The sequence below is a fragment of the Zonotrichia albicollis genome, chromosome 21 (genome assembly GCF_047830755.1).
Source record: "Zonotrichia albicollis isolate bZonAlb1 chromosome 21, bZonAlb1.hap1, whole genome shotgun sequence".
In the NCBI taxonomy this organism is placed as follows: Eukaryota; Metazoa; Chordata; class Aves; order Passeriformes; family Passerellidae; genus Zonotrichia; species Zonotrichia albicollis.
The window spans coordinates 8,681,757-8,695,291 of record NC_133839.1 but is presented as its reverse complement, the minus strand read 5'-3'; the positions used below and the strand labels follow the sequence as shown (position 1 = coordinate 8,695,291).

At 46.5% G+C, this 13,535-nt stretch overlaps 2 protein-coding genes across 2 annotated transcripts; both read left to right on the top strand.

Moving 5' to 3' along the window:
- The first annotated feature begins 1,579 nt into the window (after positions 1 to 1,579).
- Positions 1,580 to 4,313, top strand: SURF6 (surfeit 6). The gene is made up of 4 exons (XM_074556144.1): positions 1,580 to 1,775; positions 2,162 to 2,374; positions 2,950 to 3,041; positions 3,515 to 4,313. Exons 1-4 carry the CDS (start codon positions 1,682 to 1,684, stop codon positions 4,184 to 4,186), a joined length of 1,071 nt encoding a protein of 356 aa, XP_074412245.1. The 5' UTR covers positions 1,580 to 1,681; the 3' UTR covers positions 4,187 to 4,313.
- A 2,594-nt stretch (positions 4,314 to 6,907) lies between these two features.
- GBGT1 (globoside alpha-1,3-N-acetylgalactosaminyltransferase 1 (FORS blood group)) lies at positions 6,908 to 13,519 on the top strand. The gene is given in 10 exon segments (XM_074556648.1): positions 6,908 to 6,985; positions 7,618 to 7,637; positions 7,993 to 8,106; positions 8,869 to 8,922; positions 9,997 to 10,047; positions 10,147 to 10,182; positions 12,726 to 12,810; positions 12,813 to 12,904; positions 13,361 to 13,482; positions 13,485 to 13,519. Coding segments are annotated over 10 exon segments (687 nt in total).
- The last annotated feature ends 16 nt before the right edge of the window (positions 13,520 to 13,535 follow it).

Below are 13,535 nucleotides of genomic sequence, written 5' to 3'. Positions count from 1 at the left end.
GATCCGCGGTTCACCCGGGGATGGCCCCGCCGAGCATTCCCAGGATCCGCGGTTCATCCAGGGATGGTCCCGCCGAGCATTCCCAGGATCCGCAGTTCATCCGGGGATGGCCCCGCGCTGCTGGAAGTCTTCCTGCTGCTGTGCTGAGCTGAGCAAGTGGCTCCTGCTGCCAGGAGGAGGCACTGGAGCTGTGCTGGCACTCCCTGCATGGCTGCAGTGCTTCCTCCACGCCAGGACCTTGCCAGGAGTGTTGCTGTCCATAAGAGATAGAGATGTGTAGACACAAAGTGAATCTCATTAGAACAAATTAGAGCCGGGTTTGTTTTAACGTGATAGTTACGTGTAGAGTTCATTAGAAGTCTTAGAAGTTTGTTTTCATGTGAGTGTTGGGAGCTGAATTTCTTTGGGATAAACTTGAGCCAAATGTGGGGGTAGTGAGTGTGTTGGGGTTTTTACTCTGCTTCCCAAGGTTATTGACATTCTGGCTGCTTTAAAGCTCTCTCAGGATAGCATCTGACAACCTCTGGTCTACTGTAAAGAATCTTATTGTATTTTTACACAACAGTCTTCACTGTCAAAATGCTTTACAAACTTGAACTCTTGATTTGGAAGGAAGATCCCAGGAGACCCTTATGGAAGGACAATGTTCCCCCCTATAAGAAGAAAGCAGGGATCAGACTGAGGGATCAATGACACCACTTGCTCAAAGCCACAAAGAGAAGCAGTGTCATGCTTTAGTCAGTCGATTCCTTCCTCAGTGTTTACACAGAAATTCCTGCTAACGTAGTCTGAGCTAACATGGAGCCACTGTTTATGCTGGGTTTTGGTTTTGTCTAATGAAAAAATCTTGAGAGCAGTGAGGAATACTCAGTTACTCTCAGTTTCCTTCCAAAGAAACACATTTGGTGCTTGGTCTGCAGCTGTTCAGCAGCTCAGCACATCTCCTGTCCTTTCCTTTTGTGGTGGCTCTGCCTTGGCTCGAGCTGTGCAGCTGAAAGGGAGATGCCACTGACCTGAACAGTGTCACCACAGCTCGGTGTCAGGGCACCACAGAGCCACCAGGGCATTCCAACAACTGAGCTGAGCTTCCCCAGCTTTCTGCTGTAACGTCTCATTTCTTAGGATGTGAAATTTTGCTATTATTTTTTTTTTTGTTTCTTCCATTCCATTTATTTTTGTAACTAGGTGATTTAATAAAACTGCCTGTTTTGTATAATTTTTAAGGCGTGTGTTTTCAGCCACTAGGCTTTATGAAAATGTCACAATATGAGCGTGCGCATGCAAGAGAAGGGGACGAGCTGCAGAAACCATCACGAAACTCGCCCGTGCTCTGGGGACGTCACCCCGGTGCAGGGTTTTGTATTCCAATAAAGGGAGGTTTGGCAAAGAAAGGTTTGGGAAGGGTGGCGGAGGCGAACTGGGGCTGCCTGCGGGGCTCCGGGGAAGTTTCTGGAGTCGCAGCCCCTCAGGACAGCCCGGAGCATCCCGGTGTGACAGACGGACGCCGTCGGTCCGTGCCGAGCCCCGGCGGGGGCGGCTCCGTGCGCCCGGCGCTGCCGTCACTTCCCGGCCGGCGCGCTCCCTCCATCACTTCCTGCCTGCCGGGGGCTCCACGAGGAGAGCACCGTGTCCCCACGCTGTCCCCACGCCGTCCCCGGCAGCTCGGGGACCCGCGGTGGCAATGGCCAGCCTGGCCGCCCAGGACTCCTACCTGCAGGGCTTGGCCAGGAGGGCCGGCGTGCAGCGCGCCCCGGAGTCGCGGAAGAGGAAATTCGGTACTGGAACTGCATCGCTTCTGTTCTGTCCTCTCCGGACGGATTGTGGGAGCCTGGGCACGACAGCCGTGCCCCCACGGGGGGCTTGGCCCGGGATTGTGCCGGCTTCTAACAAAAAAAACAATCTGCTCAAGCACGGAGCTCCCGAACACGTTGGGCACTGGGAGCCCTGGAAATCAATGGTCTCCATTCACTGTAGTGGTGGATGTGGAGAGCTGGGGTTTTACAGGATGTTTGATCTAATTAAATAAATCATAAAACATATAATTCTTGAATATTTATCTGTGCCATTGCAATGCTGGAACATTAATGTTCAGTAATAACTGAATGTTATGAGTGGAAATGTGACATTGTCCTATTTCGTGTAATTTGTTTTTGCGTTCTAGTGTCTAAGCCAGGCCAGCCCGAGGATGGCAGACAGGTCAAGAAACAGAAGAAAAAGAAGCCCAGGAAGCAAACTGAGAAGAAGAATGCTCCTTCAGCCAAACAGGATGTTTCCAACCCCAGTAAACCCACTCCAGGACAGAAAGCAGCCCCTCAAGCCAGCAAATCATCACCACAAGGTGGCACACAGAACGGAAGGGAGAGTTTGGCTACAGGTAAGAATTTCAGCTTTGCCATGGCCTGGGCTGAGCTGGCTGCTTTTCTTGCTTCACACAAGTCTAGTTTGGAAAGCCTAAATTGGGAACATCTTTGCTTATTTCACGTGCCCCAGAAGCTTTTGCCTATGGACAGCAATTTGTGCCATCACCACTGGGTGGCTCTCTGGAAACGGTGTTTAACCGAACTGCAGAGGTTTTATGCATGTGAGTGACTTTGGGAATTACACGTGGATGCAATCCCTGTCCTGCCAGCTCAGCTTTCCTTTATGACAATGAAAAGCCAGATCACAGAGAAAAGATGTCCTGAGCCTCTCTGTTCCACAAGCTTGGTACTTGCCTTTGGCTTGCCAGGCAGCCCCAGGGCATGCCAGGCCACTGCTGGCAGAGTTGAATGATGAAAGGAGAAATTCTAAAGAAACCAATGAAATAGAAACTCTGGGTTTGTTTGGATTTTCCGTTCCATTCACAGCATCTAAAGAGTTCCCAGAGTTTTTCCCATAGCCAGAGAAAGTGCTACTGTTTAGCTGGTGCTGCTTTTTAAGTATTTTTTATTTCCTCCCTCTCTTTTTCAGGAAGTAAAAGTGAACTGAGTTCCCCTTCTGTTTCTGCACTCAGTCTGTTGCGTCAGAGACTCCATGAGAAGATTAAAAAGGCTTCTGGACAGGTATGGGGACTCAGAATGTGTATCCATGTGTGTGTTTGTGCACCTGAAATCCTCCCCAGCCTCCCAGGGCGTGTGGTGACAGGATCTCACAGGGTTTGAGCTGATTCCAGCTCATAAGGAATTACCTGTAGGGATTGCCAGGTGACCTCTGTGTGTTCTGTGGAAAAACCTGTGAGAAAAGATGGGGTCAGCTTCAAATCACATCACATGCTTTTGGTGATTTTTAGGAAAAAGCAAAGTAGTGAGAGCCTGCAAGGGAGCAGCTACTGGTTGTTGGGGTTTGAAATGTTGTTACTGTGTTTGGGGTTTGAAATGTTGTTACTGTGTTTAGTGTCTCTAACAGCTGAGTCACAGCCTCACATCACAGGTGGTGCTTTTAGGAGGAGTTTGAAATCAGGAACTGGGGCACAGTCCACTTTTACTTCTGCTTTAACCCTTTAAGGCTTCTCATTCATGTCCATCCTCCTCCTTAGGATAATGCCAAGGAGTTAACCCCTGCAGTGCTGGAGAAGAGGCAGCGAAGGAAGTATGAGAGAGAGAGAAAGAAACGCCGGCGAAAGGAGTTGAAGATGAAGGCAAAAATGGAGAAGAAAGAGACTGAGGAGGTGCCAGCAGAGCCAGAGAACAAAAAGGAGGAGAGCAAAGCTGACATTGTCTTCAACAGGGTTAAAGTTCATGAAGAGAATGAGTTAAACAAGGTCCAGAAGAAGAAAGAGAAGAGGAAAGCAGTCAAAGGCAATATCACTCCTCTGACAGGCAAGAACTACAAGCAGCTGCTGAGCAGGCTGGAGACCAGGAAGAATAAACTGGAGGAGCTCAAGGAGAAGGACGAGAAGAAAGCTCAGGAGCTGGAGACCAAGATGAAATGGACAAATGCCCTGTATAAGGCAGAAGGGGTGAAGATCCGTGACGATGAGGAGCGTCTGAAGGAGGCCCTGAAGCGCAAGGAGAAGCGGCGAGCGCAGCGCAAGAGGCAGTGGGAGGAACGGACTGTGAGGGTGGTGGAGAAGATGCAGCAGCGGCAGGACAAGCGCAAGAAGAACATCCAGAAGAAGAAGAAGGAGAGGATAGAGAAGAAAAAAGCCAGGGCCCGGAAAAAGGGCAGAGTTCTGCCAGAGGACTTGAAAAAAGCTGGGTTAAACTGAGAGCAAGGCAGCTCTCCTGGCACTGGGGTTCCAGGGGCTGTCACTGTCCCAGGCCACAGCTTCCCACCCTCATTGTACTAAAAAAACAGTTGTATGTTTGTTAATAAAGTTTTTTATCCTAAAGAAACACCTTCTGGCTGATTTCTAATAACAATTATTATATTTCTAAAGGGGAAATGTAAGTTGCTGTCACTTCCTCTGATGGGCAGCACGGTGTTTTTGCATCCCTTGGGAATGGGAAAGAGGAAACAAAAAGGCAAAAAGACGAAACATGGGATTCATCTCAACACAAACATACTGCAGGTGTTGTGAAACCTTTGCTTATATGAACTTGGACAATACCTTTGAAAAGGAGAGTGCATCTTGGATTCATTTATCCTCCCCACCACAAGAAAACTGGAAATAATTTTCAATTTTAGGCAGTGCTGTTCATTTATAAGTTATGTTTTATCAGCATTAGGTCAATATAGACATAAACACACATGTACACATGCATGGATTTATTATTGTGGAGCTAATGGATTTATTATTGTGGAGCTAACTGATCTTTTTGGATCATCCACAGGACACACTGACTGATCCTGATGGTAGAAGGATTGGCTCCGTCTGTCTTTGGCAATAATAAAAAATTAGGTTAAAAAAATAATTCTGGCAACCACAGGTGCCTGCAAGGGTTTCTTCTCTGTGCAGTTCACCAGTGCAAAATTGTATTTGGTCATTACCAGTTTTGTCCTTTATTGTTGTTTATACAGAAATACAAATGTGAACTTGGGCAGCTGTTTGCCCAGCTCAGGAGGGAAGGTACAGCTTGGCTGCTGGCAGTTCAGCCTGGGGAAGATTGGTGGGACCAATCCATCCAGAACATAAAGCAACTCTGCCTCTGAGATCAGTCAAACCTTGCTGGTGCCCTCCTGATCTTGGTTGGTGTGAACTGATGATTTGTACTGAGCCCGGGGATGTTAATAATTGAGTCAAATCGAATTGTCTTGATCTGGCTCTTTGGAAGAAGCTCTTTTTAGCCTCATGGCTAAAGCTGATGGGAGGAAATGCAGGCTGTGCAGTGCAGTGCTGCCCAGCTGGATCCCTGCCAGAGCCCAGGTCACTCCCTGGTGCAGCTGCAATCTGAGACTGCAGTGATCTGTGCTGAATTCGTGTTCAAGCCTCAGGTGTGACTGAACACATTTGTGTTCCTGCAGCCTGTCCAGCAAGGAAAGCTCTCCCCAGGCACAGATGGAGCTCTCCCCATGGAGATCTCTTTCCTCACTTTCTGAACAGCCCTGCACTCACACTTTGCCACTTCAGTTGGAGAAATCTGAAATCCACGTTTGGAAATCTGAAATAGTTGCTCTGCAAAGAATATTTTCCATGGAACGCTCCACAAGTGAGGTATTTATCAGCTGTCCAGAATGCCTTCCAAGCAGGGCTTGAAGATAAAGTAATGCTTTGTTCTGGGAGGTCAAGCAAGTTCATTTGGGAGTAACAGAGCTACTTTCAGCCATATCCCTTCTAAAAAACTCTCTGAACAAATTCGAGGAACCTGAATAACTATTAAAAATGCTTTAGCTGTGATTTCTGTTTGGTTGGAGATTCTTTCATCAGCTGCAACCACATCTATTTAATTTCTGTTTATATTCATAGTAAACTGTAAATCAGTTGAGGTAAACCTCAGTGAGATGGTTTTAGATGCAAAGGATGTTTCAATCTCAGCTGGCTCTAGTGCACTGGAGATTTGTACCACAGAAACTGAAAATAAGAGGGGAATGCATCAGCTGTGCTCCTAATGATGTAATATTTCAAAATATGTGTATTTCTCCTCCTGAGGGATTAGATGTTTACTCTGTAAAAAGACACATGAAGTGCTCTATGCCCATTACAACAGCTGAAGCTACACTAAAAAAATCAAACACTCACTTTTATTCTGTGTTAATTTTACTGCCCAATTTGAGGACAACTATCAGTCCCCTTTCTTGTCTCTGTTCTTGATCCTCTGTCCTTCCCCATCACCAAGATTCTGTGCTCTCAGCCTCTGTATGCCATGGAGATAAGAGCATGGATCAGGTCCAGAAAATGGGAATTCCCAGGAGATTCTGCAAAGGGGTTGTTTGTCTACCCTTTATGCTTTGGGTGGAAATGCTGAGAGGATATTTATGCAATTGCAAAGTGGCATCAAGCTGGGAGGGGCTGCAAACCCCAAGGAAAACAGGATTCAGCCAGGGCTTGATGTTTTAGAAAAACAAATAGCCTGGAAATTGAGTTTGTTTCCATGAAGTATGGAAACAAAGGTTTTATATGCCTCAGACCTGGCTGGGAGAGGTTCCACAGAAAACACACAGATTGCATTTGGGCACATCCTGAATGTCACCCCAGTGCTGAGGTCCTGCAAAGCAGGCAGGTGTCCTGTGGGATGTGTGAACTGTGACAGATTCTCAGCTTTGGGGGGCAAATTTGGGGGAATTTGGGGTGCTTTGGCACCAATTTCACAAGAATGGGCTGATTAGAGAGAGCCCAGTCAGAACTGACAGAAAGAATCCCAGATCTTGTAGTTAGACAATTACAAAGAAAGATTGAAGGAGGTCACAGGAGAGAAGAGGGAAGGAAACATCAGAGCCCTGAGGAGTGGAAAGGGAGATGCCCAGACCTGGACTGCAGCAAGAGAGATCCTGGCTGGAAATTTGGAAGCCTGCTGATGAGAAGGGCTTTCCTGAAGCCATCTCTCAAATAATGCCTGAAAAACAACAGTTTGAAAACCCCCTCTGCACATTTATCTGCTCTGCATGTGCTGGAAGCATCAAGCACAAGGTAAGAAACGTGGCACTGACAAATCCTGGTGTCAGCACAGCAGCTCTCATGACACAACTAGCACAGGAATGAGATACAGCTGGTCAAAACACAGAACAACTGCCTGAGGGGGAAGGCTGTTCTTCTTTCTGGGTTTGGGGATCTGCAGCATTTTTAGGCAAGAATCCAGAGCTGCTCAGCATGAATCCATGAAGGCTTTAAGTGGTGGAAGGCCTTAAGATATATATTTATATAGATGCACACACATATATATGTATATATATATATAGTTAGTCATTATTTTTAAGTAGGATTTTGTGATGCTTCCTCATGAAAGCAAATTAGATTCTCTCAAAGGAAAGTGAGGAAGAAGCACCAGAGAGGATTTCTGTGTGACACAGTAAAGCAAATTAAAGAACTTTTTGCCACTTGTCTATTTCCAGCCAAAGAAATTAAAGCAGGAACAGGCAGGAGTGATTTTAAGACTGCTGGGCTTGGGGAAAGTTGATATTCATGGCTGTTGTAGAGGAAATAATTTCCTTGGCTTAACCTTTACCCAAGGGGCATTAGGATTGTGAAAGGTTCCTTTGCTGGTCTCACACCCCAGTTTACCTTTCCTTCAGGCACCTTTGCAGGGTGTGCCCCCCTTGCAGGCGTTCCTGGACTGTGAAAGGTGAGTTAATCAGCCCGGTGATAACTGTGTTAGCTCTCTGACAGCACAGGAGGGGCTGGTTTGATCCAATTTCAGAGGGTGCACGCTTGAGGTGATAAAATGGAATCCACAGAGAGTGGGATGAAATCAGAAAGGGTCCCCATGCACTAGAGCTGGGGTTAAAGCTCCCTGGGATGAAGAACTTGCTCAGATATTTTACAGATGCTACCTCAGTGCCCTGGCTCTTACAATCTGATGCCTTCTGTGCTTATCACTTCTAAAAGAGAAGCCACCAAGAAACTTCATCCTCCTCTGAGAAATGATCAATTTCTCTCAGAGTGAGCAGCCCTTTTCCCTTTTTGTTTGCTCTTTGCAGAGTGAAAGCTGCTGGAATTCAGAGGTTGCCCTTCCTTCTCCAGAAGACAGTGATTTCCAGGAAGGTGCTGGTGGCATCTCTTGCCTGCCTGGCTGCTGTTGCTGCAGTTATCTGGTAAGGATTTGCTGGCCAGCTCGGTCATATCTGAAACATCCTGTGTAGATCATGTGTAAAACTCCCAGAACACAAAAATAAAGGCTGTAAAATACAAATGTTATGGGAAGCCTCTCTTTGAGCTGTAAGGAAGAACAGCAATTTGTGTAATAGATAAAGGAGCACTGGCAGGGGGAGAAGGCCCTAAGGGAAAGAGGAAAAAAGAAAATTTGGGTGCAAATCAGGCTGCTAACACCATAGTGACACACAAACACATGCTTGAGTATAGAATATTCCAGTTACATTTCAGCTCAGGCCTTACAGAGGTGATTCTCTGTCTCTTCACACAGTCCAAACTCACTCCAGTGTCACCAGCTCTGCGACTCTCAGACATCACAGCTTTCAAACACAGAATTTTGTAACTGAATATATTGACAACTGAGTATGGCTTGTGGAGCAAACTCAGACATGGAAGGGAATTTGAGATAAGGCATTTCTGTTAAGTATTAAAATATTAATTAATAAATTATCAGGAATTATCACATTTTTATGATGCTGCAACTTGCTGTACTTTCACCTGGTGGGCAGCTGCATTTTGCCTCAGCAGCAGGACACTGTGTTAAAATGTGAACACAGCGGATCCTACACTAATTAATAAATCAGATATGGAGTTAGCCAGGGTCACCTCTCAAAATCTTTGCCAGATCCTTAGGTGATGTTGGAAAATCCTAGGAAGGTTTCCTTCAACATTTCCTATCCTAAAGTATTTCTTTGCTTTCGCAGGGCTCTGGCTGGGAGTGGAAAAGTGCCCTACTACCCTCCCTGCCCTGAAACCTTGTGAGTGTTTTGTTCTGTGCCTAATGAGTAACACAGATCATTGTTCCAGCCCTGCTCTTCCCTGACAACACAAACAGTGCTTAACAAGGGGCTTGTTCTTTATTTATGAACCTGTAATTAGTCACTCTCTCAAAACAAAAAGCTACCCCAAAATGCTGTTGGGGCCTGTTGGGACAGCTCTGGCTCTCTCAGGTGAGGGAGGTTTTGTTTGTTGTGGTCTCAGGACTGGAAGGTTAATGCAGCTTCTTTATCAGGGTGTAATCCCACACCTGCACATGCACAACTGCCCCAAGTGTCCTCTCACCAGAGAGAGACACCTGAACCACAGAGGGGAGATGAGCAGGCACAGGAGGAGCTCTGGCACAGGCAGGAATAACCCCCAGTAGTTCCCATCAGGTTCCTGTTCCTCCCTCTGGGATCTGTGCTCTGTCCATGGCTGTGTTTGTGCTGTGGCAGCACCTGGGCAGGTGAAGGGGAGCTGCTGTGGGAAATGCCCTCTGAGCTGGTACCTGAGCCAGCCTGGGTGCCCAGAGAGGGCATTTACACAGTGCAGGGTCCAGGGCCAGTGACCTCCCCACTGCCACATTGTCCCAGGGCTGGGACATCACAAGCTGTGGCTTTTCCCATGACCTGCTGTTCTTGTGATAAGCAAACCATGCAAATAGAAAAAAAAAATGATGTTTCATAGAGGTATTTCTGATTATTCCAAACCATTGTGTCTGGGCAGGTGCTTATTCCTCTGAATGTTGTTGGAAATGTGATTATCTCAGGTAGTTCAGCCCTCCAGGTGACCAGGAGCAGTTTTGCAGGGCATGGAGCACAAACATGATTATTGCTGACAGTCCCATGGGGATTTTGACCCCTAAACCCCAGTCTGATTTCCTCAGAGACTGGAATTGCTGCCAGCACCTCTCTGTCCCTGTTGTGCTGTGTGTTCTGTCCCAAATCTTTCTGTCCCTTGGGGAGCCCTGGAGGTGTGGGCAGGTGATGCTTTCAGCAGGTCCTGAAGCCAAACTTGGTTGATATTTTAAGCAAAGCATAACAATCCCTTTCACTTCCCACCCCATCCTGCAGCTCCACAAAACTCCACTATACAGAAGAGAAGCCAATCCAGCTTTTCCCCGAGTAAGCTCAGGCTTTTTTATCTCCTGACCTTTAAACTGCTGCTCCTCTCTCCCAGGCATATTCATGTATAATTCAATGGATATTTCTCCCTTTTTACAGATTATTTTATCTGCAGCCAAGAGCCCTGGCGCCAAAGTGAGTTTCTTTGTTTGAACTTTGTCTTCTGCTGGGTTTGGTTTGGGCACTTTGCAGCACTCACAGTTCCAGAGTCCTGGGGCACCCTGAGCAGGACCTTGTTCCAGGAGAGCCCAAGCACAGGGGAGTGCCAGCAGCTGCTCTCCGGTTGGGTTTGGTCACTGTACACTCATTAACACACTTCCTCTTCATTCCCAGTTATTACATTAGCACACACACACTCTGTCGAGGCCAGGAACTCTTTTTGAGGTGGCAGATCTGTAATATCAGTAAGTAAAAAATTACTTCTCTTATCTGTATGAAAGATATCACAGATTTGTAATATCTGGAAGTGGGAAATGCCTTCTGGAGCTGTGCTGAGGCTGGAGCCAGCAGTGGGAGAGCTTTGAACCCATTTCAGGGCAAAATAAAGCAGGTGCTCTGTGTGACCTGCAGCAAACACAGCCAAAGCAGGGAGTTTAAGGGAAGATTTGGGACAGCAGCACTAAGAAGCGACTTGGACAAACTCTGTGTGCAGCTCAGGTTGTTACAGCCTCCTTTGGCCTCACTTTTATCTGGAGCAGTTCACCTTCAACAGCCACATTCCTTTACAAGCTAATAAACACACCCTGTTGGTACACACACACACATATATATATATTTTATTTCCCCCATATATTCAGGGTGTGCTCAGCCTGAATATTTCTTCCATATTGGAATAAATTTCTGTGCTAAATCAGCTGGTAAATACTGGGTTAAATGAGGAGAGAGTCTTGAAGCTTTTCATGCTCTGTCTTCTGGAGGAGTTCACTGGCACTGAGAGGATGACCATGACTCACTGGGAAACCCAGGGCTGCCCTTTAAAATCAAATTTACAGAGCTTAAAGTGAACATGCCTGCTTCCTTCCCTCTCCAATAAAGAGGATAATCAACCCAGAAACAGGACAGATCACTCAGTACATTTTCCCCACCCCAAATTCTTCTCCCTGTATAGTTTAATCTTTCAATCACAGGCATTGCTGCAGGAAGGAGTGAAGTGTTATTCTTGTATCCTCTCAGACTGCAAGCATTGGATCTGGCTTGGAGGATCTGGCTGGATTTGCTGCTCCCCACAGCTCCCCCAGTTTGCTCTGGTGCTGTTTTATCCTGGAGCTGTGTCAGGTGGGACCTGGCAGCCCCAGGTGTGGCCACGTGCTGGATGCTCTCAGGTTTTGGTTGTTCATTGCTGCCCTGAGATGTGCAGGATGTCTCTGTTTCTGAAGAACGAGTCTGGACTCTTCACTTTTCGCTCTTGAGGTTGTTTATTAATTCTTATCTATAAAATTTTCTTTCTGCCCAGCTGAGATCTGCTCAGCAGGGCAGCCACAGGCACTCTTTGTGTTGTCCTTTTATACTACAAACTATGTATAACACATTTACACTGAATTCCCAATACCTATCACCTGTGTTAGACAGTGCACTTCTACTCTAAACCAATCCCAAAGTCCCAACAGCACTGCAGAAAATGGAGAACGAGAAGGAGAAAGGCTGGGCACGCTCAAGTTCCTCCATCTTGTCCCCATAACCCCCACACCAAAAATCTAAAATCTACATTTTCACCCTGTGATCATTTTGTTATTACACCATTGAAACCTGTGTGACTTTCAGACCCTCATACAAAGCTGGTAACTTGCTCCAGGGGTCATAATCAAATCCCCAGGTGCTCTGGGCTGTGTGCCAGGGTCTCTGAGCCCCCCAATGGGGTCTGTGGCAACTCTGGACACCCCGAGGGATGCACTGAGCTCTGGCAGGTGCGACAAATTTCATTAGCACAGGGCTCCAGCTCCTGGTCTGGAGTGAATGTGATCAGGCTGGGGTGAGTTCCACATAAATGACATCTCCCTTTAGAACCAAAAAGGTAAGAACGAAACACTGAAAACAAAGCAGCAAATTGCAACAGCATTGCAGAGCTGTAATAGGGGCAGAATCAGACTCTGCTGCATTTATATTCAGTATTTCCACTTCCCTCACAGGAGATTAAGGATTTTTTTTTTCTAACTTTGTTACTCATTTGAATGCTGGCTCACATACAGCATTTTAAATTATATCTGAATGTGTTGGAGCTATATATAAATGCTGGAAAAATAAGCTGTCATGCTGCAAGCTGTGTTTTAATAACAGAGCAATGGGCTATATTTTATAGTAATTTTCATATTATTATTACTTGTGTTTTAATCTGCATCAGGCTGATAGCAAATAGGCACAGCTTCCCATTCTGAGAGTTCAGTGGTCATTAAACTCTCCTCAGCAGAAAAGTCCTTAAATGAGATTTTAGCAGATCCTCGGGTTTTTGCTGATGTGTTAAGTGCTTAATTTCAGCCCAGGAATTGAAATGTCCATGCTTTGTAACCTCAAATAAGAGCTCAGGGGGAAAATATCTGAGGCTAACACCCTCCATGGCGAGTTAATGCTGATTCACACACTGCTCTAGCTCCCTTTATTTTGTGCTTCTTTCCCATTTACTGACCCCAAACCAACAGGAACAGTCACATTTCATGAACATTTCTGTTTTTTTCCCTCTCCAGGCACCAGGATGTGCTGACAGTCACACCATGGCTGGCCCCCATAGTTTGGGAAGGGACCTTTGATGCTGAGATTCTGGACCTGATCCTGATGCCTGCAGACCCCTGAACCTCACCATGGGGGTGGCAGCCTTTGCTGTGGGAAAGCAGGGGCAGCACTCAGTGTGCACTCAGTCCTTGGGGTGATGCCCTTCCTCTGTGGGAAGATGATTGTCCAAAAATGCACAACCAGGCATGAGGTCTCTCACTTTTATCAGTTCTGCTCCATTTGCATATTGGAGTTCATTGTCCAATTCCAGCTTTAGCCCCTGCAGTCCCACCCTTCTTGTTTTTCTCTCTTCAGCCCACGGTGTTTGTGCTCTTGGGCTGAGATTGGGATCATTTGTCCTTGGTCCCCTAGACCAAGCTAGGGCAGCTCGACCAGCTAGAGAATTGAATAGAATTCAATTTTTTGAATTGAATAGAATTCAATTTTTTTGAATTGTTGCTTTTCCTGAAAGAATAGAATTCCTTGTTTTGTCTCCCTGCTCTGTGCACAGAGCTCACCATCCCCTCATAGGAAGCCCAGACCCTAACACTAAAGCAGCACAGAGCCTGAAAAATATAAAACCCAAACCTGTGCCACAATGACCATCCTGGCAGGAGGAGAGCCACCTCAACAGGCACTTTCTGTCCCACAAACCCTCCAAGCTGCTTTCTCCAGGGTACATTTGGGGTGACAGGAAGCCAAAGCCCCCCCAAATCCACCTCGTACGTTTTTCCATGTGAAAAAGAACTACAAAGAGGTCAGAAAATGATCATCCCTGCACAGAG